This window comes from Aspergillus sydowii (assembly GCF_001890705.1).
Source record: "Aspergillus sydowii CBS 593.65 unplaced genomic scaffold ASPSYscaffold_2, whole genome shotgun sequence".
Classification (NCBI taxonomy): domain Eukaryota; kingdom Fungi; phylum Ascomycota; class Eurotiomycetes; order Eurotiales; family Aspergillaceae; genus Aspergillus; species Aspergillus sydowii.
The window spans coordinates 2,181,118-2,202,188 of record NW_024467860.1 but is presented as its reverse complement, the minus strand read 5'-3'; the positions used below and the strand labels follow the sequence as shown (position 1 = coordinate 2,202,188).

Genomic DNA, 21,071 nt, shown 5'->3' with positions numbered 1-21,071 from the left:
CGCAGATTTGGATGACCTTCGCTTTCGACCCGCTCTTCCCCTCAACCTTGGAACAATCCCACTTTTACGGTTGCTTTTTCTCAGTCGAGTTGAAGCGCTCACCGGGGAAGAAACCGGAGTCTGCAGCGTGCGGTTTGTCCGAGTTTGCGGCCTACTGCTGTAATTGTAGCATAGTGAAGACGGATTTGATTTGTAGTGAGTAGGTACAAGCTAGGAAGTGAGATGACAGCTGAATTACCAGGAAAGAGGTCACAACGCGATCTCTTTTTATAGAACCTGGTCTTGATCCCCGGTCCAAAGAGGAGTTCGGGAACCTACACAGCGGCGACGTTATGTAATTTCATGGCAAAAAAAAAAAAAAAAAAAAGGCACAAAACCAGCTGAAATCGGAGAAGAATTTTCTACCGCCCGCGGCAGAAATCCGCCGAAATATTCAAGTCGGTGAAGCAGTCGACCAATGGGAGAGCTCGCTGTGCCCGCCATACTCAAATTTTTTATTCTGCCATTCCAGCATTTCTCGCTCGTCCGAGTCCCCTCTCTCTTCTTTTCCTATATTCCTCCCCGTGCAGAAGCAGCAAACAAAGATACCCTCACTTGGCCCCCCATTGTTGCTCAAGGAGTGTTTTGGAGGCTGCTGATGCTACGGTAGAGTGAATATCCTGCCACACTGTCCTCGAGAGGACCATTTCCCCTCATTCCCCCACCACACGATCGCCGACAATGTCTGAGACCGTCGGTCACGAGGAGCCGGCTCTTCCCTCGAGCCCCCAGGCTGGAGGTGCCGTTGCCTATAACCCAATTAGCAAGGAATTACAACCGCTTCCCTCAATGGAGACCGCCAATGGCGCTGTCATTCCTCCTGCGTCCTCAGGAATCGAGGGCAGCACTGGGCGACAGTGTGTGCTCGAGCTTGAGGATGGCACCGTCTACCAGGGCTACAACTTCGGCGCTGAGAAGAGCGTAGCAGGTGAATTGGTCTTCCAGACCGGTATGGTCGGATACCCTGAATCCATCACGGACCCGTCATACCGTGGCCAGATTCTCGTCGTCACTTTCCCTCTGGTGGGCAACTATGGTGTCCCATCGCGGGAGACCATGGATGAACTGCTGAAGACGTTACCAAAGTACTTCGAGTCCACCCAGATTCACATTGCAGCATTGGTCGTTGCAACATATGCCGGAGAGAACTACTCTCACTTCCTTGCCGAGTCTTCATTGGGCCAGTGGCTCAAGGAGCAGGGTGTTCCGGCCATTCACGGGGTTGATACTCGTGCCCTCACCAAGCGTATTCGCCAGAAGGGTTCCATGCTCGGTCGTATGCTGCTCCACAAGGCCGATGTTGCTGAAAGCGATGCACTCTTGACCAAGGATACTTGGAAGTCATCTTTTGAACAGATTGACTGGGTTGACCCCAACACAAAGAACCTCGTCGACGAAGGTGAGTTGTTATGCCATCGCCCAGTTTGATTTGGCAGGACCTTCTCTGACTCGGCCATTTTAGTATCTATTCGCGAACCGAAACTGTTTACGCCCCCGGAGAACGTCGCTCTCAAGCACCCCTCCGGCCGCCCTCTCCGTGTTCTCTGCCTGGATGTCGGTCTCAAGTTCAACCAACTGCGGTGCCTACTTGCCCGCGGTGTTGAGGTTCTCGTTGTTCCTTGGGACTATGACTTCCCCACGCTTGCCGGCAAAGACTACGATGGTCTTTTCGTCTCGAACGGTCCTGGTGACCCAGCCACCCTTTCTACGACAGTTAACAACCTAGCGAAGTCCATGAAGGAGGCGAGAACTCCTATCTTTGGTATCTGCCTTGGACACCAACTGATCGCTCGCTCGGTTGGTGCCCAGACATCGAAGATGAAGTTCGGTAACCGTGGCCACAACATTCCCTGCACCAGCATGGTGACTGGAAAGTGCCACATCACCTCGCAAAACCACGGTTACGCTGTCGACTCTTCCACTCTCCCCACTGATTGGCAGGAGTTGTTCGTGAACGCCAACGATGGCAGCAACGAAGGTATTCGTCACGTTAGCCGACCTTACTTCAGTGTCCAATTCCACCCTGAAAGCACCCCCGGTCCCCGGGACACGGAATATCTCTTCGATGTTTTCATCAACGCTATTAAGGACACTATCGCGTCACCTGATGCCCTTCAGAAGCCTGTCAACTTCCCAGGCGGCACTATCGCTGAAAACACTAAGCTTGCCCCCCGTGTCTCGGTTAAGAAGGTCCTGATTCTGGGCAGTGGTGGTCTGAGTATTGGACAAGCTGGAGAGTTTGACTACTCTGGAAGTCAAGCTATCAAAGCTTTGAAGGAGGAAGGAATCTACACCATCCTCATCAACCCTAACATTGCCACCATTCAGACCTCCAAGGGTCTGGCGGATAAGGTGTACTTCCTACCGGTTAACGCCGACTTTGTGCGCAAAGTGATTAAGCACGAGAGGCCCGACGCCATTTACGTTACCTTCGGTGGTCAGACTGCCCTTCAGGTTGGTATTCAGCTCAAGGATGAATTCGAGTCACTGGGTGTCAAGGTCCTCGGTACACCTATCGACACCATTATCACCACTGAGGATCGTGAGCTCTTTGCGCGCAGCATGGACTCTATTAACGAGAAGTGCGCCAAGTCGGCCTCTGCTTCCAGTCTTGAGGAGGCCCTCGGAGTGGTCGAAGCCATCGGCTTCCCTGTCATTGTCCGTGCTGCATACGCACTTGGTGGCCTTGGCAGTGGTTTCGCCGATAACATGGATGAACTGAAGGACCTCTGCACTAAGGCTTTCGCTGCCAGCCCTCAGGTACTGATCGAAAGGAGTATGAAGGGCTGGAAGGAAATCGAATACGAAGTTGTTCGTGATGCTAGAGACAACTGTATCACTGTTTGCAACATGGAGAACTTTGACCCTCTTGGTATTCATACCGGTGACTCCATTGTTGTTGCCCCCTCGCAAACACTTTCCGATGAGGATTACAACATGCTGCGTACGACGGCAGTTAACGTGATTCGTCACCTTGGTGTTGTTGGAGAGTGCAATATTCAATACGCTCTGAACCCCTTCTCCAAGGAGTATTGCATTATTGAAGTCAATGCCCGTTTGTCTCGGTCTTCTGCCCTTGCTTCCAAGGCCACCGGTTACCCTCTTGCTTTCATCGCTGCTAAGCTTGGATTGGGTATCCCGCTCAACGAAATCAAGAACTCTGTCACCAAGGTTACCTGCGCCTGCTTCGAGCCGTCCCTTGACTACTGCGTGGTCAAGATTCCTCGCTGGGATTTGAAGAAGTTCACCCGTGTTTCTACACAGCTTGGCTCTTCTATGAAGAGTGTTGGTGAGGTCATGGCCATCGGTCGGACCTTCGAAGAAGCCATCCAGAAAGCTATCCGATCAGTGGATTTCAACAATCTCGGATTCAACGACACCAACGCTCTCATGTCTATCAAGGGTGAACTGCAGACTCCTTCTGACCAGCGTCTCTTCGCCATCGCAAACGCCATGGCTGCTGGATACAGCGTTGATGATATTTGGGAACTCACCAGCATCGACAAGTGGTTCCTCAGTAGACTTAAGGGTCTCAGTGACTTCGGAAAGCTTATGACGACGCTCAATTCTAGCACCGTCACCCCCCCACTTCTGCGAAAGGCCAAGCAGCTCGGTTTCTCTGACCGCCAGCTTGCCAAGTTCCTCAGTTCGAACGAGCTTGCTATTAGACGGCTGCGTGTGGAGGCTGGCATTGCCCCCATCGTTAAGCAGATAGATACAGTTGCCGCTGAGTTCCCTTCGGTGACCAACTACCTGTACCTTACATATAACGCTTCCGAGCATGATGTTAAATTCGACGACCATGGTATCATGGTTTTGGGATCTGGTGTTTACCGTATCGGTTCTTCGGTCGAGTTCGATTGGTGCTCTGTGAGAACGATCCGCACCCTTCGCGAGCAGGGCCACAAGACCGTTATGGTCAACTACAACCCTGAAACTGTCAGTACCGACTATGACGAGGCTGATCGGTTGTACTTTGAAAACATTAGCCTGGAAACCGTTCTCGACATTTACCAGCTCGAGTCTTCGGGCGGTGTGGTCATTTCCATGGGTGGACAGACCCCCAACAACATCGCTCTTCCACTCCACCGTCTCAACGTCCGCATTCTTGGTACTTCGCCTGAGATGATTGATGGCGCTGAGAACCGATACAAGTTCTCCCGTATGCTTGACCGTATTGGCGTCGATCAACCATCATGGAAGGAGCTTACCAGCATTGAGGAGGCTACTGACTTCTGTAACAAGGTTGGCTACCCAGTGCTTGTTCGTCCTTCATATGTGCTGTCGGGTGCTGCCATGAACACGGTTTATTCTGAGCACGACCTGGCAAGCTATCTCAACCAAGCCGCCGACGTCTCCCGCGAGCACCCTGTGGTCATCACCAAGTACATTGAGAACGCGAAGGAAATTGAGATGGATGCCGTGGCCCGCAACGGTGTTATGGTTGGACATTTCATTTCTGAGCATGTGGAGAACGCTGGTGTCCACTCTGGTGACGCTACCTTGATCCTGCCTCCCCAGGACTTGGACCCTGAGACTGTCCGACGCATTGAAGAAGCTACCCGCAAGATTGGAAACGCCCTGAACGTCACTGGTCCCTACAACATCCAGTTCATTGCCAAGGACAACGACATCAAGGTTATTGAGTGCAATGTCAGAGCCTCTCGTTCCTTCCCATTCGTGTCTAAGGTCATGGGCGTCGACCTTATTGAGATGGCTACAAAAGCAATGATCGGTGCTCCTTTCGCCGAATACCCTCCTGTCTCCGTCCCCAAGGACTACGTTGGTGTGAAGGTTCCCCAGTTCTCCTTCTCCCGACTTTCTGGAGCAGACCCTGTTTTGGGTGTTGAGATGGCCTCCACCGGAGAAGTTGCTTCATTTGGTCGCGACAAGTACGAGGCTTACCTGAAGGCTCTGTTGTCCACCGGATTCCGTCTGCCAAAGCGCAACATCCTGCTGTCCATTGGTTCCTACAAGGAGAAGATGGAGATGCTGCCGTCCATTAGCAAGCTCCGTGATGTTGGCTTCGAGCTTTTCGCCACGTCCGGTACTGCAGACTTTTTGAAGGAGCACGGTGTTCCCGTGAAGTACCTGGAAATCCTTCCAGGTGAGGAAGAGGATGTCAAGTCCGAGTACTCGCTCACTCAGCACTTGGCAAACAACCTCATTGATCTGTACATCAACTTGCCGTCCAACAACAGATTCCGACGACCTGCCAACTACATGAGCAAGGGTTACCGCACCCGTCGTATGGCTGTGGATTACCAGACGCCGCTGGTTACGAACGTCAAGAACGCGAAGATTCTGATTGAGGCTATCGCTCGCCACTTCGCTCTTGACGTGCAGACTATTGACTACCAGACTAGCCACCGCACCATCATCCTCCCTGGTCTCATCAACATTGGAGCCTTCGTTCCTGGTCTCGGAAACCCCGACTCCAAGGACTTCGAGATCATGTCCAAGGCTTCGATTGCTGCAGGTTTCAGCATGGTGCGTGTCATGCCCGTGGGCGTCAAGTCTTCCATCACGGACACTCGCACCCTGAAGGTGATCCAGCAGAACGCTGCCAAGAGTTCGTACTGCGATTACAACTTCTCCGTTGTCGCAACCTCCACCAACTCTGCTGAGCTTGGCCAGCTGACCGGAGAAGTTGGCTCTCTGTTCATCCCCTTCAACCACCTGTCTGGTAACATCAGCAAGGTCGCTGCCGTCACCAGCCACTTCGGCTCCTGGCCATCAAGCAAGCCCATCATCACTGATGCCAAGTCCACAGATCTTGCATCCGTCTTGCTGTTGGCAAGCCTGCACAGCCGCAACATTCATGTCATGAGCGTCACCTCCAAGGAGGACATCAAGCTCATTGCGCTCAGCAAGGAGAAAGGTCTCAAGGTGACTTGCGATGTTTCGATCTACTGTCTCTTCCTTTCTCGGGATGACTTCCCTGCGGCTAGCTCCTTGCCAACCGTCGAGGACCAGAAGGCACTGTGGGAGCACCTCAGCACAATTGATATCTTTTCTATCGGCAGCATTCCGTTCCAGATTGCTGGCGAGAAGGCATCTCCTGCTGCCGGTATTGCCGAGGCCTTGCCTCTGCTCTTCACTGCTGTCTCCGAAGGTCGTCTGACTGTGGAAGACGTCATTGCGCGACTCTACGAGAACCCCAAGAAGATCTTCGAGCTGCACGAGCAATCCGACAGCTCTGTTGAGATCGAAATCGATCGTCCCTACCTCTACCAGAGCACCGAGGCCTGGTCTCCTTTCAACGGCAAGAATGTCAGGGGACTTGTTCAGCGCGTCAACTTCCAAGGAAAGACATCTTGCCTTGACAGTGGAATCACTCCCGATGCTGCTAAGGGTTCGGACATGTCCGGCTACAGGATTATGCCCACGTCTCCCTCTCTCAAGGCAGTCTCTCCACGTGTCGACACAGCCGTTGACCGAAGACCGTCCATTACTGGCACTCCTAGCCGCCGCAGGCCCGTGGAGCAGTTCCCTGCTCCTAGTGCTAACGAACTTGGCCCTCCTTTGTACGCTCCTGTGCCTCGGGCTTCTTCGCCGCTGCTCCAGATGCTCGCTCGCTCTCCCTTCAAGCAAAAGCACGTGCTCTCTGTCAACCAGTTCAACCGATCTGACCTCCACCTGCTTTTCACTGTGGCCCAAGAGATGCGTCTTGGAGTCCAACGTGAGGGCGTCTTGGATGTCTTGAAGGGTCGCCTCCTCTGCACTCTCTTCTACGAGCCATCTACTCGGACATCCGCGTCGTTCGATGCTGCCATGCAGAGACTCGGAGGGCGCACGATCACCATTGCCACGGAGCACTCTTCAACAAAGAAGGGCGAGACTCTGCAAGACACTCTCCGCACTCTGGGCTGCTACGGAGACGCTGTTGTCCTGCGCCACCCTGACCCAGCCAGCACCGAGATTGCCGCCAAGTTCTCCCCAGTCCCGGTCATCAACGGCGGAAACGGTAGCGTTGAGCACCCCACCCAAGCCTTCCTCGACCTCTTCACCATCCGCGAGGAGCTCGGAACCGTCGTTGGTCTGACCATCACCTTCACTGGCGATCTGAGATACGGACGCACTGTCCACTCTCTCATCAAGCTGCTCCAATTCTACGATGTCCGCATCCAGCTCGTCGCACCCAAGGATCTGTCCCTGCCCTCCGAGATCCGTCAACAAATGAAGCCAACCGGCCAGCTCCTTGCCGAGTCCGAACAACTGACTCCCGAGATTGTCGCACGCTCCGATGTTCTGTACTCCACCCGCGTGCAGAAGGAGCGATTTGCCGACCTCGAGCAGTACGAGCGCCTCAAGGACAGCTTCGTCATCGACAACGCTCTTCTCAAGCACGCCAAGAGCCACATGGTCGTGATGCACCCTCTGCCCAGAAACGCAGAAATCGCCGAGGAGGTTGATTTCGACCAGCGGGCAGCTTACTTCCGACAGGTGAGTTTTCATCCCCCTTAAGACCGGGACCGGCCCTGGCCGTTTTGTGATGTCCCATGCTAACGTCGCAATTAACAGATGAGATACGGTCTCTACTGCCGTATGGCCCTTCTTGCATTGACAATGGCGCATTAAAAGCGCGTCTGATGTTTTAGTGGGCTTCAATCGTCTATGTTATTATATATTTTCAGCGAGCAACTCTCTCTTTACCTGATTTTTTTCTCCTCTCCGCGGCGATGTTTATTTCTTTACGTTTCATATTGGATGGGCACTCGATGTTTATGTTTCCAAAAGTTATACAGTCTTATATACCTCTGTAGGACTGGCGAGGCAGACGTACTTAAAAAGAAAAGCCCGCCAGGTAGATAGATGAATTCTCTTCCATGAACTTTATGACTCCGTGATGTTTATGTTTATGTTTTATGTTTTATATATGTGTTTGGTGTGTATGTTTTGTGTGTGTTGTGTATGATATGTGTTTTTGCGTGTGGCGTATGTTTGGCGTTTGTTCTTTTCCCTCATTATTTGTCTTTGCATCATTTCATTTCATTTTCCATTTCTGCATCCAGGGCGCTTTGGGATTGGAATTGGGTTTGGAAAGGAATTGGGACTGGAGCTGGAAATGTGACTTTTATTTTTGCTGCTGGTGGGCATTATCAGTGATTTACCGGGGGCGCTTTGCAAAGGCCCAACTTTGGGTCTACTGAACCGAACTGACCTTACACAACCATCTGACTATCAACTAACTGATAGCGACAGATGTATGCACCGATCGCATCGGGCTCATTTGTCAGTGTACAAACATAACAAACCTTTTGATCCACTACAGTGTACTGGGAACCAAACCCGCGGATTGACCAACAAATGGTCCATGCACTAACGTTGAATTGCTGGTAGAATAACCGGCAGTAGTGCAGTTGCACTGGGAGTTTCGTAAATATTTCTGACCGGCCTGCTCTCCTAAATCAATACTCCTCGAGATTTGGCATCTTGCCGTCTTGGATTCATCAGTTCTTATATTTGAATACTACAAATCAATTAATTAATCGCCAAAAATGCACTGTATTCATCTTTCGATATCTTCGAAGTTCCTTCCAGACCAGCTATTGCTCACCTGAGCCTATCATATCTGCACCGCCTGGCTTCACCTTGCTTCCACGGTGACACCATTTAAACCCGATGATGGGACGGAAATTAAACCCATAAAGGGAATGGCAGACCGCGGCGACGGTGTTTATTGCGTAGTTTCTCCGGACTCGACGAGCTTCATTTCGCCCAAGCCGCACGTGGTAGTTCCCCGGCGGCTGAACGGCGCATCTTCGAACGCTTTAATCTATTTCAACACCCCGGCCTTGAACTCTCAGCCATATATATCCTCTCTATACATCGAGTGGAGTATGCTCTATCGCGATGGCTGATTCTCCCAGCCGGGGACTGCTTCTGCTCGATTTGATCTCTTCGTACCTATAAGAGGTCGCGCCGGACACTGTCGTGAATCCTCCAGTGGATTCATCGTTCTCAATTTCAACTCCTAGAATAGAGAGACAGAATGAAACAATCTCTGTTGTGGCTGATAAGCCTAAGCTCTACGAGCTATGCTGTTTCCTTTGATCCATTGGAGCATTTAGGTGCCAATTCGCCGTGGTTCGCCGGTATTTCGCCTCGACTTGGTCAGGAGAAAACATGCACTGAACTTAATAGGACCAAATGTGAACAGAATATCCCCTGGTGTTCCTGAGGGATGCTCTGTCGACCAGGCCGTCTACGTCGTCCGCCACGGCAGTAGATACCCCGACCCTGGTGCATATGAGGAATGGCAGGCTTTGCACGAAGCGGTATGCTTTCCTAAGCTGAATTTCAACATCTAGATAATTAAGTCTGCTAGATTCAATCGGCGGATTTCCATGCTACTGGGTCTTTGAGTTTCCTCTCGGACTGGAAACCTGTCTTGAGCCACCCCGAAGAACAAATCGCTCAAGTGTCTATCACTGGGTATAAAGAACTGTGAGCGCTCTGATCATTGCAACCCAGAACTGCCTGATTAATACCGTTATAGATACAATCTAGGCGTTGATCTGCGGTTCCGGTACCCAACGTTCTACACAGACAACACCCCGTTTCTGCTCTGGGCCAACAAGTACCAGAGAACGGTCGATTCTGCGAGGTAGGCCGAAACCCTCTTATGATATGAGATAGGCTCTAATTATACAGACTGTTTGCCCGTGGTTATCTTGGCCCTAATTCCACATTTGCCAACATTCACGCTATCGATTCTAAAGCTACAGGAGCGGCAGGTAATTCTCTGGCTACCTCTGACCAGTGCCCTAACTTCGAAGATGCTAGCGGGGGAGACTACAGCACTACGTGGGACTCAATTTACCTGCCTCCTATCACGAAGAGACTAAACAAGTTGATTCATGGTAACCTGACGCTCACCGATAGTCAGGTCTCCATATTTCCCTACCTTTGCGGATTCGAGTCCCAAATTACTGGGAGCATTAGCCCTTTCTGTGATATCTTTACAGAGAAAGAAATATTGGAGTACGAATATCGCCAGGATTTACGATACTATTATGGAACTGGTAAGAATAAATACCGCTTTTTCTTAAGAAATATGAATGACACTTTCCATAGGTGCCGGTGCTGGCAAGAACATGACAGTCCAATACCCAGTTCTTCAGGGCATTGTAAACCTTCTCAAGGAAGGCCCTGATGCCACCACCGAATCCAGCAACGGTTCTGAGAAGCTACCTCCTCTTATCGTGGCCTTCACTCATGACAACCAGATCAACGAGCTTGCGTCTATTCTTGGTGTCTTTGATAACCAGCAGCCTCTATCTGCAAAGAAAGTCGACAATGACAGGGCAAGTCCATCCATAATTGCCTGGTATTTCATATCTAACTATTCTTAGGTTTTCGTCAGTAGTCATACCTCACCCATGAGAGGCACGATTGCATTCGAACGCCTAAACTGCAAAGCGAATAAGGGAAATTCAGTCAATGTGCGCATTCTACTCAACGACGCCGTTTACCGTAAGTGTCCTATTTTATGTTGTTCGAAAACTTGGCACTCCCTGACAAGTATAGCTATCCCATCATGTCGCTCGGGACCAGGAAGTAGCTGCCCCGTAGACGAGTATGCCAGATATGTCGCCAAACAGAAGCGCAAATATGGATCCTATGCGTCTATTTGTGGCCTTGGAGAGGATGAGTTGACCACGATTGGGGAAGACGAATCCGTCACTTTCTTCAAGAACCTGACACTTCCTTTCTTGGGTGTTGTAAAGCCATGATTACACTGTCAGTATGGTCGAAACATCTATTCTTTCTGACTCTAACCCATAATGTGTATAATCTCGGTGGGAACATACGTTTTAATAGGGAATCATGAAGTTGTGACCAATGCCAGCCTTCTGATGAATGGGAGTACTACCTTGATATTCACCGAAATCTTCCCAACGCGATGATTGCTTGTAAAATTACTTTTTATCGTCTCCTCCTTGTCAGGCCCCTCCCTTCGGCTCTTTCCTTGCCAATTCTCTCACTCTATCCCACTGCAGTCATCCGCTTACCACCTACATCAACACATCAACACATACTGTCCTCACCAAAATGCCCTTCCTCACCTCCATCCGCCAAATGGCCCATCTCATCGTCATCACAATCAAAGCAAAATTCCTCCGAGCCCTAATCCTCACCTACGCCCACCTGAGACCACACCAGAAGCTGTCCCCCGACATAGTTGAATACATCCCAGCAACCTCCAACACAACAAAAACCAGCAAAGACCAACCACGCAGAATCAAAACCTATATCTACCTGCCTCCAAAGCAGACACCCTCCTCAACCTTCTCGTCAACATCAGCCCCCTCCCCCGTCCTCATAACAGCCTGCGGCTCCGGCTTCATAATCCCAGGCCTCGGCCTCGACGATCCATACTGCCACACCATCGCCACCAAAACCTCGCACGTGGTAATAGACATCGACTACCGGGTCGCGCCCGAGAACCCCTTCCCCAGCGCCATCAACGACGTGATCAGCGTCGTGAACTGGGTCCTTGCGCAGCCGGCGCGGTTCGACAAAGCCCGCATATCGATCGGTGGGTTCAGTGCGGGAGGGAACATTGCTGCCAGCGTTGCGGCGAATTATTTCCCACCGGGGACTTTTCGGGATCTTGTGGAGTTTTATCCTGTTGTGGATGCGTCGCATAAGCCCGGGGAGAAGGTGCCTGTTATTCCTGTTGAGAGGTGGAGAGATGCGAAGGGGAAGGGCAAGGATGGTGGCAGTCAGACGCCGAAACCACCGTTGGGTGGGATGGGCTCTGTACCGGATGGGGTTATGCTGTTTATGAGGGATTGTTATCTGGCTGGGGATGTGAGCGAGGGGATGTTGAAAGACCCGAGGGTGTCGCCAGTGTATGCGGATGTGGAAAGGTTTCCGCGCCGTATATGTTTCGTGACGTGTGAGTATGATGTGCTTGCGCGGGAGGCGGAGGAGCTGGCGGAGAGGATTAAGGAGGGGAGGGAGGTTGTTGTCCATCGCGTCAAGGGGTGTGGGCATGCGTTTGATAAGTATTGTAAGCCCGGGAGTGAGAGAGAGAAGGTGAAAGATCAGGTTTACGAGATTGTTGCGGACTTTTTGAGGGGCTAGTAGTATCATACTACTGAGCATAAAGCCAAGGGGGCTGACTGCAGGAGACTGCATAACCGAAAACCTGTTTATGAGATTGTTCTATATCTATTATACTAAAGCAGCAAGTGGGCTTTATCCATCTATCCATCTATCACCGGCTCTATTATGCCAGCTCAGGCCAGTATTTCTGTACGACCGTCTTCTTGTTCACCTTGCCCATAGCGTTGCGCTCAATTTCATCGACGATTTTCAGCACCGTGGGGATTTTGTACGGTGCCATCTCCTCCTTCAGGCGCGTGCGGAGGGATTCCAGTTCTAATGTCTCGGTCTGGTTGTTATCTATTAGTATAGTGAAGAAATAGAGTGGGCGGGAGAAATGGAAACTTACACCGGCCCTCTGCTTTACAACAGCAGCGACACGCTGTCCCCATTCCTCATCTGAAATACCAACAACGGCAACCTCCTGCACCTCATCCAATGCAAGTAATTTCCGCTCCACCTCCAGGGCGGAGATCTTGTACCCACCAGACTTGATAATGTCCACAGATGCACGGCCCTGGATGAAATAAGCCCCGTCCGCGTTCCGCTGCGCAACGTCGCCGGTCTTGAACCATCCATCCTCAGTAAATTCCTTGGCCGTGTCCTCGGGTCGATGCCAGTACTCTACGAACACGTTGTCGCCCTTCACCTCGATCATGGCGTCGACGCCATTGGAGTCCACTACGGCGCCGGTCTCCTTGTCTGTGAGTCGGACCTGCACGCCCGGGAGCGGCCAGCCGACGCTGCCGTCGATGCGCAGCTCCGGGTCAAGTCCGCAGCTGAGGCCCATGCCGATTTCGGTCATGCCGTACCGCTCGAGGAGGGTTTGGTTGGTGATGGCAGCGAATTTCATCTTAATGGGGGTTGGGAGGGCGGCGGAGCCGCTGACGAGGAGGCGGAGGGCTGCGGCGCCTTCGCGCGCTGCAGTTTCCTGCTCTGTGCCTCGAATGTGTGTTTCGAAGTAGTCGACGAGACGGGAGTAGATGGTTGGGACGGCGAAGAACATGGAGGAAGAGCCCTTGTCTTGCCAGCGAGACCAGATGGTTGCGGGGTCGAATTTCGGGTGCATTTCGACGGTGGCACCGCTGAGAAGGGTGGCGGTTAAGCCGTTGATGATGCCGTGGATGTGGTGAAGTGGGAGGACGTGGATGAGGTGGTCAGAGGGCTCGTATTTCCATGCATGGATCAGGCATTTTGCTTGGAAGGTGATGTTCTTGTGGGTAGTGACGCAGCCCTTCGGGTTGGAGGTTGTTCCAGAGGTATAGATCATGAGCGCGCGACGTTTTGGGTAGTAGAATGGAGAGAACTCTGGAACCTGTGCAGGTGCGGCGGTTCGCGCGAACGGCAGGAGGCTCAAGAGGTGGCGTTCGGAGTTGGATTTGTCCTCGCGCAGTTGTGTCTCGAATTTCTCAAATGCCGGGTGGATAATGATTAAGGAGGGATCAGAGTCGCCAATCGTGTACTGGAGCTCTCGGAGAGGGTGGGATGTGCCTGGAGCGTGTTAATTATCCGTATATTGTACACATGACGACTCGCGGGGTTACATACAGAGGGGCACGCACACGCCGCCAGCGGCCCAGATAGCCCATTGCGTTACGACGTAGTCATATCCATTGGGGACCAAGAAAGCAACCCTTCCCTCTTTGAGGTCTCCAGGGTCAGCGAGGTCCAATTCCTTAAGAATGGTGTGCTTCAATGTCGCGGTATCGGCGAGCAGCTGAGCGAAAGTGAATTGCAGGTTCTTGGTGGTATCGATAACGGCAATTTTCTCAGGATCAGCCTGCGCATGCTTCCTTGCTTCGAGGAAGAGCGGGAGAGAAGGGAGTGTCTCGAGCGACATGGTTGCTGGCAGGGGTGCGGGTTGTGAATAACAACTGCGGAGGGAGAAATGCTGCGGGATGACGAGGGGCAGCGGGCAGGGGGATACAGCCCAGTCCGCAGATCGGCAGGGCGCTGGAAGCCGCCACAGGAACTACTCCGGATAAAGACTGGGGCATTCGATTCTGGGTCGGCTAAGACTCGGATGTCACGCAGTGCTGAAGATGAGGTAATATGCCAGTGCACTGTGAGACAGGCGGTTTCTTAAATTTATAGATGCTTCGGATCGGCCAATTATCCATGTCCATGTCATTGCGACGTTTATTGGACTTCAGCAACCGACAATCATTACTGAGAGTATTATACATCGTTACACACGGTCTCTGGAGACCGCGCCCGGAGTTGGCACTTTGGTCCGAGAATGCGGAGAAGCCACCCACATCCAGCACTCTATAATAGTAGCCTCCTGCTTCCTGAATATCAGGCAATGCAATTGTTTCTTTGACTTCTCTCGTTTCCATTTTGTGTTTTCTAATTTCTGGTTCTTCCAAGCGTTTTGAGTGCTGTGGCAAGCTGCACGTGATCTCCGCCTCGGAATTCAGGCCGACACCGGACCTTTTTTGGGATACAGCCAAAGTCGCCGACGAAAAGCACAGCTGCCCTCATGCCAATGATGTTGCGATTAGCGACGCCAAGGGCGCGACATTTTCGCCCCTGTTGCTTCCGGTTTGCATCCCGCAAGGTGTCTTCCGCTGCANCGCCGCTCATTCGCATCCAAGACGCCACTTTCTACGAGAACTACCCAACCCCCGAAGATGGGGCAAAAGGCGTGAACCCACCGATCTTTTCTAATCTGAACTTCAATCTCCCGTCTTCGCCAGATGCTACCGGTCCTCAGCATTGGGCTGTCATAGGTGCCCCCTCGCGTACCCAGTTCCTCGACGTCCTCCGCGGCCGATACATTTGTATCCCACCCTCCGGCCGCAGCTATCCGTACCTGCTCACAGACGAAATTGCGAAGAAGGACCCTCGATTGCGGTATGCGGCGAATGCAGTTCAATATATTGGATTTAACGGTGAGGGGTCGAGTGCCATTGGAGGCACGCGGGGCGCATACTTGAGTGCTCGATATGAGAGTCTGCGAGAGGAAACCGACTGGACCGTCGAACAGTACCTTAGGGGCCAGACCTCGCTTAATCCATTGGATGAGGATAAGGGCGGCACTGTTCGTGACGAGGCTTTTCTATCGCAGGTTATCACCCAATTGCGTTTGCAAGACCTGCTCGACATGCCAGTCGCAAACCTAAGCAACGGCCAAACGAGACGGGCTCGGATTGCAAAGGCTCTGCTTGGAAGACCGGAGCTTCTGCTCCTTGACGATCCTTTCAGTAAGTTCTACCTCGCAGAATTTAGTTTCAGCTGAAGCTCACAGTATTACTCCAGTGGGACTTGACCCCGCGACAGTCAGAAACATATCAGATCTCCTTCATCGGCTAGCGAGCAATTCCGATCCTCGATTGGTGCTATCTCTACGACCACAGGATACAATCCCGGACTGGATCACACATCTCCTTGTGATTGGAAGGGCGAACCGTATTCTCATGCAAGGGACACGGGAAGAGGCTGCGGATGTGTTCTACGTATGGAAGTCGATGATGGGAAATCGGAAATACAATAGCGAAAAGCACAGGTCCTTAGTCCGTCAAGCTAGAGCCGACCTGAGAGACGGCTATCTTGATAACCAGCTCATCTGGGATTTGCAACTAATCTCACAGCGTGCCACAACCCTTGCTCTTAGTGTGGCCAAGGATGGTGAGCCTCTCATCGAAATGGATGGAGTTCGTGTGCAGTACGGGCACAAGGTTGCACTGGGAGGTTGGACTCAGGAAATCAAGAAAAAGCCACAAGAAGGTCTACACTGGGTTGTCCGTCGTGGACAGCGCTGGGCGGTTGTAGGACCCAACGGCTCCGGCAAGACGACTCTCCTCTCTCTCATCACCTCCGATCACCCACAAGCATACGCCCTCCCCATCAAGCTCTTTGGCCGCTCTCGCCTTCCCGAGCCTGGCAAGCCGGGTATCTCAATCTTCGAACTCCAATCCCGCATCGGCCACTCCTCCCCCGAAATACACGCCTTCTTCCCTCGCCAACTCACAATCCGCGAGGCAATCGAGTCAGCCTACGCAGAAACCTTCCTCTCCAAACCCGTCCTCAATCATGACCGCGATCTCGACATCTCCGCCGCCCTCCGCTTCTTCAAACAAGAACTAGACCCCAACTTCAATGCCGCCGAGAAAGAAGAACCTCCCAAGATCTTGATAGACCGCGCAAACTTTCCCAAGATGGCCCGCACCTACAGAGGCCACACCCTCGCCCCCGACTACGACATTGAATACGCGGACACAACCACCTTCGGCCAACTCCCCACAGCCCAACAACGCCTCATCCTTTTCCTCCGCGCCATAATCCACAAACCAGACATTGTCATCCTCGACGAACCCTTCTCCAACATGTCCAGTTCCCTCCGCGACAAATGCATCCACTTTCTCGAAGTCGGCGAACTAGCGCCCCGCGCATCCACCGCGACTAGACGCTCCGGCTTAAAGAACACCTGGATCCGCGGCTACGTGCCTGATGGAGGCTGCGAGACATCCTCGCCTTCCACGGCCCCGCGGCACCAGGGTCTCTCAGACGACCAGGCCCTTATAATGATCAGCCATGTCCGAGAGGAAATCCCCGACATTGTGCGTCATTATATGCTTCTCCCGTCTGCGCATGAGGACGACGAGACAGGGCTGGACTTCCGATTTGGGTACCTTAGGTCTCAGAGTTCGTTGAATCAGCAGAAGGTCTGGGATATGTTGTGGTCACCTAAGGAGGAGTTTCAGGAAGGGGCCAGGAGGGTCTTTCACCGGTGGGAGGAGACCGAGGCGGAGGATGGGACCAGGAAGTTGAAGGATGTTGATGAGAATGTTTTTGACTGGCGGATTCTTTAATGAATTATATTTATACTGTTTTTGTATCATATGTTTGTCTGTTGAGCGGGATTAGTTGTTTTGGAGATTTATTCTTGCATTGGGATGGATATAGCGGTTGAGATTATTAGATGAAGAAGAGAGGATACCGTATATAACATGACGATTCGTGTCTTAGAATAATATAGCTACTCTCGCCTAGAAGTCTAGGAATACATTGAGAACACACTACTATAACGATTCATACCAGATGAACGAGATATAGCGCTAAAGGAACAATAGCAGCAAAAGACTAAATAGAAGAATGTCCGGACCAACCAAGTCCATTAGTGCTCCTTACTTGCAGCAGCATCCGCCAAACCCATAATTAATGATTCTGATCGAGTCATCTCAGGCCTCGTGGTTTTCTCGTCCTCCGTCATCTCCAACCCTTTGGCGACCAAGTCGGTAAAATCAACTCCAACCTCAGCCAAGATATCCGCCTGTTCATGTACAATGTCAATACATTTCTGCCACACGGTCGTACCACGTTGTACACTGCTCAGTTGACGCGTCAGCAGCGCGTTGAATCCGTCCAGGTGATGTTTCGCCCATTTTATACATGCGCTGGTCATCACAGACGGGAAACATTGTTGATAGATCCCAATAGTGTTCTTAATGAGAGTGAAGTAGACATAGGATATTTGGAATATATATAGAGGAAGGTCGCCCTCAAATACACATGCTCTGGGAGGAAATAATTAGTTATGATGTACTATGTGTAAGCACTCAGCAGGGTGAAGAATGCCAACTTACCGAATTCGCTTTGAAATATTGTCAGATCGAGCTTTGAGGTAGGACTCTCGGGCTTGGTCCTCAAAGCCCAACCGGGTAAGCCAGGTGACGTTAGTCTTCGTCGTCACCGGAAATGAGTGAGTGTCAACCAAAGATCGTGACAACACCCCCGCCAATCTGGCAGCCCGCTCATCAACTTTCACGTTGATTACGTCTTGTGCTACTGCGTTTCCTTTCAAGCCGCGGGCCAGCTTCCGTAGTCGATCGATGTTTGAAACAGCTTCCTCGAACCGCTGGAGCGCAATGTCAATGTCGAGTTCATCCACTTGGTTATCCACCCAGCGCAGATTCTGTTGCTTTCCATCAACGTCAATGCGAACTTCAGGCCTGTCGCGTGAGTTTTCCGTATTTTCGTGCAGATCTGGTTTTGGCGAGTACAGCAAGGAATTTCTATTATTCATGTACCCAAGGGATTCGACGTTCTTTCCAGCTGTCTCGGTTTCGGTGCGAAGGGTGCGCCGGAGATCCTCCACGGTTTTCCGGAATGTAGCCAAAAGATCGCTCTTAGCAGAGCTGTTTCGTTTGTCATGGCGATAGGTAAATGGCTTCGACCCCACACGAACGTTGATCGCATTCGTAATCCCACGATCCTCAGCCTCTTCGCGGGCGGGCCCGGTGCCCAACTTGGCACCCAGGTCAATCATATCGACATCCTGCAGTGGCCAACATTCTTCTGCAATTAGTTTTGTCGGTGCTGGACCACGGTGATTTGGGTTGGACTGGTCGACTCGTTTCCGCTTCTTGGCCGCGACTAGCAAATGGTCATTGAGAAGCACGATGTGAACCGGGCGTTTGGGTTTCCAAGTTGCAGAGTCAAGTTCGGCCCAATTTCCAGTCTCCAGAACAATATGGCGACCTGGGACCATGGGTAGGAACTTTTGGGACCCCTCAACCGTTTTCCATAATGTCTGGAGCTGGACATTCCACATGCTCTCAAGGTTGGCGACCGAACTACGGTTACTGCGCTTGGACATCCGCTCATCCGTAGTAGGCGACATGGGATTTGGTCCATCCCCGATGGCAGTCTGTCCCAATGCAGTAGTGAGCTCAGCCATCAGAGAGCGGAGAGTCTTCATCTCTCCCTTGAGCTTGTCCGCCTCCTGACTGATCCTGATGAACTGGGTGCGGTTTTGATACACATTCTGCTGAAGATCGGTCGACGTTCTGTTCTTTACTTTCCTGAGGCTTTGTTGATACTGCCTAATGTCGTCCTCGGAAGCATTTGCGAGCAGGCTGGTCACGTCTAGATGTTAAAGAGCGCAGGGTCAGTACACACATCGTAATGTAACACCAGAACTATGACGCATGGGCCAACTCACATCGATCAACCGGTAAGCTTGGGTCCCGTAGGACATTGAGATCGACTTCTGGAGGTCCTGATGATTCCGTTGATGGTTTCCGGCTCGACTGCGGGGGTTTAAGCCCTGTATAAGCGGAAGGGACTTGCGGTACACTCGGAACTGGTGGAGCTCCGTCGAAATCAGGAGTCTGGTTGAAGCGAGTGGAATACCTCCGCTTGACTAAATCAGACGTCGCATGGTTTGATGGAGCATAGTCGCGCGAACCGGAGCCGGAGGAGGCAGTGGAAGTGGTAGCAGCTTGGTGATTCTGGGGTAATGGACCCGAGATGGGTTTCGGGGCACTGATCTGAGGACGGGGGCGGCGAGACTTGCTGCGGAGAGTAAGACCCCGACCTTCCATTGTTCAGATCGGGCGCGAAGCACGAGGAACTGGGACCAGGAGGAAGGACAGAGCTCGGCGATAGAGCAAGAGAGGAGTCGTGGTGTCCGATACGTAGCTGAAGGCGGAGAGAAACGCCGACGCGGAACAAAGATGATCCCGGCAGTCAATCAAAATTATCCCGTCGCAGCTTCCCGTCATGATGCCGACGAGCTTCGAAAGTCCGCATTCAACGCCGCGCGAGAACAACCGGTGCTTTCATCACCAAGAATACGTCTCTTGAGACTAAACATCGAGCTTTGTTCTCCCTTTAGTGCCGATATCCTCTGTTTTAACTACACACTCTTCATAATGAGGACCTCAACGCTGGCCTACGCCTCTGCTGGCACCATCATCACCGGCCTTCTCGGTAAGGACTGATACAAAAACTACCCATTGAGACGTGTAACCCAAAATTCTAACCTTGCCTGTGCGTAGCTTATGCCGTGTACTTCGACCACAAGAGACAGACGGACCCCGAATTCCGGAAATCATTGAAGCGTAACAACCGACGACTGGCAAGGGCTGTCAAGGAAGAGGTGGAAGCTCAGGGAGCTCAACAACGCGAAAACATCAAGAAGGCTATTCAGCAGGCGAAGGAGGAAGGTTTCCCCACCGATCTCGAGGAGAAGGAGGCGTACTTCATGGGTCAAGTCGCCAAGGGCGAGGGCCTTTGCTCCGAAGGTATGTTAATCGGGTTCTCTTGATAGTCATGTCGGTGGCTCACATATCAACTCTAGGTGCAGACAAAGTCGATGCTGCATTGGCCTTTTACAAGGCACTTAAGGTTTACCCTCAGCCCAAGGACCTGATCTCCATATATGACAAGACCGTCCCCAAGGAGGTGTTGGAGGTTCTTGCTGAAATGGTCGCCATGGATCCTGCTCTCAAGCTCGGCAGTTTCACTGGCGAGGGTGGCAGTGCTGCTGACCACCACGGTGTTGAGTAAAAAGCGCCACGCCCTTGTCCTCGTTCGCCCACTTTTTTTCTCGGCATAAGACCCTTGGCCTGTCGACGCCTTTCTCAGTATCTTGTGTTTATGGCTCACGCTGGGCCGTGGCCTGGTCATCTTCCCATAATGTGTCTTTTCGACCTTATAATTATGCCATGTTTGTTGGGTGTGAACGGCCTCTCCACTACTGTTTGATTCGTTCTCGTTCCCCTGTATAGCTGCATCGCGCCTTGGCGCTGCTCGACGTGGCGGACCGCTTGGTATTTTCTCGGCGCCATGACTTTGTGTCTTGTCCTCGACCAGTTTCTTTGCCCCTTTCTTTGTCGGTGTCCTCGTTCCGCAATGGTCTGTGGGTTGCTGGGACTGGCATCTTGTGTTATTTTCAATTTCCCGGAAGCCCCTATGAGGGATCCGGATTGTATTCTAGAGATATTGTAGTAGCAGGGAGAAAATTGCATGATGATAGATTATGTTTAATATTTTGGACACAAGTTGTGCACAGGCAGCATGTTCACGTGTCTGATGAGACTCGGGTCTGACCATTTCCTCCAGGCCCGCGGGCTCCAACAGTTGATAGCCTGATAGTCGATAGTCGATACTGTTCACTTCTGCTGTTC

General features: G+C 51.9%; 7 protein-coding genes across 7 annotated transcripts; 5 read left to right on the top strand and 2 right to left on the bottom strand.

Annotated features, from left to right (window-relative positions):
• Positions 1 to 720: 720 nt before the first annotated feature.
• ASPSYDRAFT_143875 (bifunctional carbamoylphosphate synthetase/aspartate transcarbamylase) lies at positions 721 to 7,620 on the top strand (the record flags this gene model as incomplete). The annotated part of the gene is made up of 3 exons (XM_040841384.1): positions 721 to 1,438; positions 1,502 to 7,485; positions 7,564 to 7,620. The coding sequence occupies 3 exons, from the start codon at positions 721 to 723 to the stop codon at positions 7,618 to 7,620; spliced, it is 6,759 nt and encodes a 2,252-aa protein (XP_040706325.1).
• Positions 7,621 to 8,613: 993 nt separating this feature from the next.
• On the top strand, positions 8,614 to 10,938 carry ASPSYDRAFT_649305 (putative histidine acid phosphatase). Its single transcript, XM_040850299.1, has 8 exons — positions 8,614 to 9,137; positions 9,187 to 9,320; positions 9,371 to 9,489; positions 9,542 to 9,649; positions 9,697 to 10,067; positions 10,120 to 10,349; positions 10,398 to 10,518; positions 10,573 to 10,938. Exons 1-8 carry the CDS (start codon positions 9,035 to 9,037, stop codon positions 10,776 to 10,778), a joined length of 1,392 nt encoding a protein of 463 aa, XP_040706324.1. The 5' UTR covers positions 8,614 to 9,034; the 3' UTR covers positions 10,779 to 10,938.
• A 159-nt stretch (positions 10,939 to 11,097) lies between these two features.
• Positions 11,098 to 12,135, top strand: ASPSYDRAFT_28153 (uncharacterized protein; the record flags this gene model as incomplete). Its single annotated transcript, XM_040844484.1, has 1 exon — positions 11,098 to 12,135. One exon carries the CDS (start codon positions 11,098 to 11,100, stop codon positions 12,133 to 12,135), a length of 1,038 nt encoding a protein of 345 aa, XP_040706323.1.
• Positions 12,136 to 12,280: 145 nt separating this feature from the next.
• On the bottom strand, positions 12,281 to 13,996 carry ASPSYDRAFT_28152 (acyl-CoA synthetase; the record flags this gene model as incomplete). The annotated part of the gene is made up of 3 exons (XM_040844483.1): positions 12,281 to 12,445; positions 12,506 to 13,647; positions 13,705 to 13,996. The coding sequence occupies 3 exons, from the start codon at positions 13,994 to 13,996 to the stop codon at positions 12,281 to 12,283; spliced, it is 1,599 nt and encodes a 532-aa protein (XP_040706322.1).
• Positions 13,997 to 14,534: 538 nt separating this feature from the next.
• Positions 14,535 to 17,355, top strand: ASPSYDRAFT_649989 (putative ABC transporter). The gene is made up of 2 exons (XM_040850302.1): positions 14,535 to 15,362; positions 15,418 to 17,355. Exons 1-2 carry the CDS (start codon positions 14,639 to 14,641, stop codon positions 16,968 to 16,970), a joined length of 2,277 nt encoding a protein of 758 aa, XP_040706321.1. The 5' UTR covers positions 14,535 to 14,638; the 3' UTR covers positions 16,971 to 17,355.
• On the bottom strand, positions 17,276 to 19,484 carry ASPSYDRAFT_86200 (exocyst subunit EXO84; the record flags this gene model as incomplete). The annotated part of the gene is made up of 3 exons (XM_040851620.1): positions 17,276 to 17,675; positions 17,745 to 19,026; positions 19,103 to 19,484. The coding sequence occupies 3 exons, from the start codon at positions 19,482 to 19,484 to the stop codon at positions 17,276 to 17,278; spliced, it is 2,064 nt and encodes a 687-aa protein (XP_040706320.1).
• A 452-nt stretch (positions 19,485 to 19,936) lies between these two features.
• Positions 19,937 to 20,451, top strand: ASPSYDRAFT_143810 (TOM complex receptor protein TOM20; the record flags this gene model as incomplete). The annotated part of the gene is made up of 2 exons (XM_040841377.1): positions 19,937 to 20,186; positions 20,243 to 20,451. Coding segments are annotated over 2 exons (459 nt in total), but the record flags the coding sequence as incomplete, so codon positions are not given.
• Positions 20,452 to 21,071: the final 620 nt, after the last annotated feature.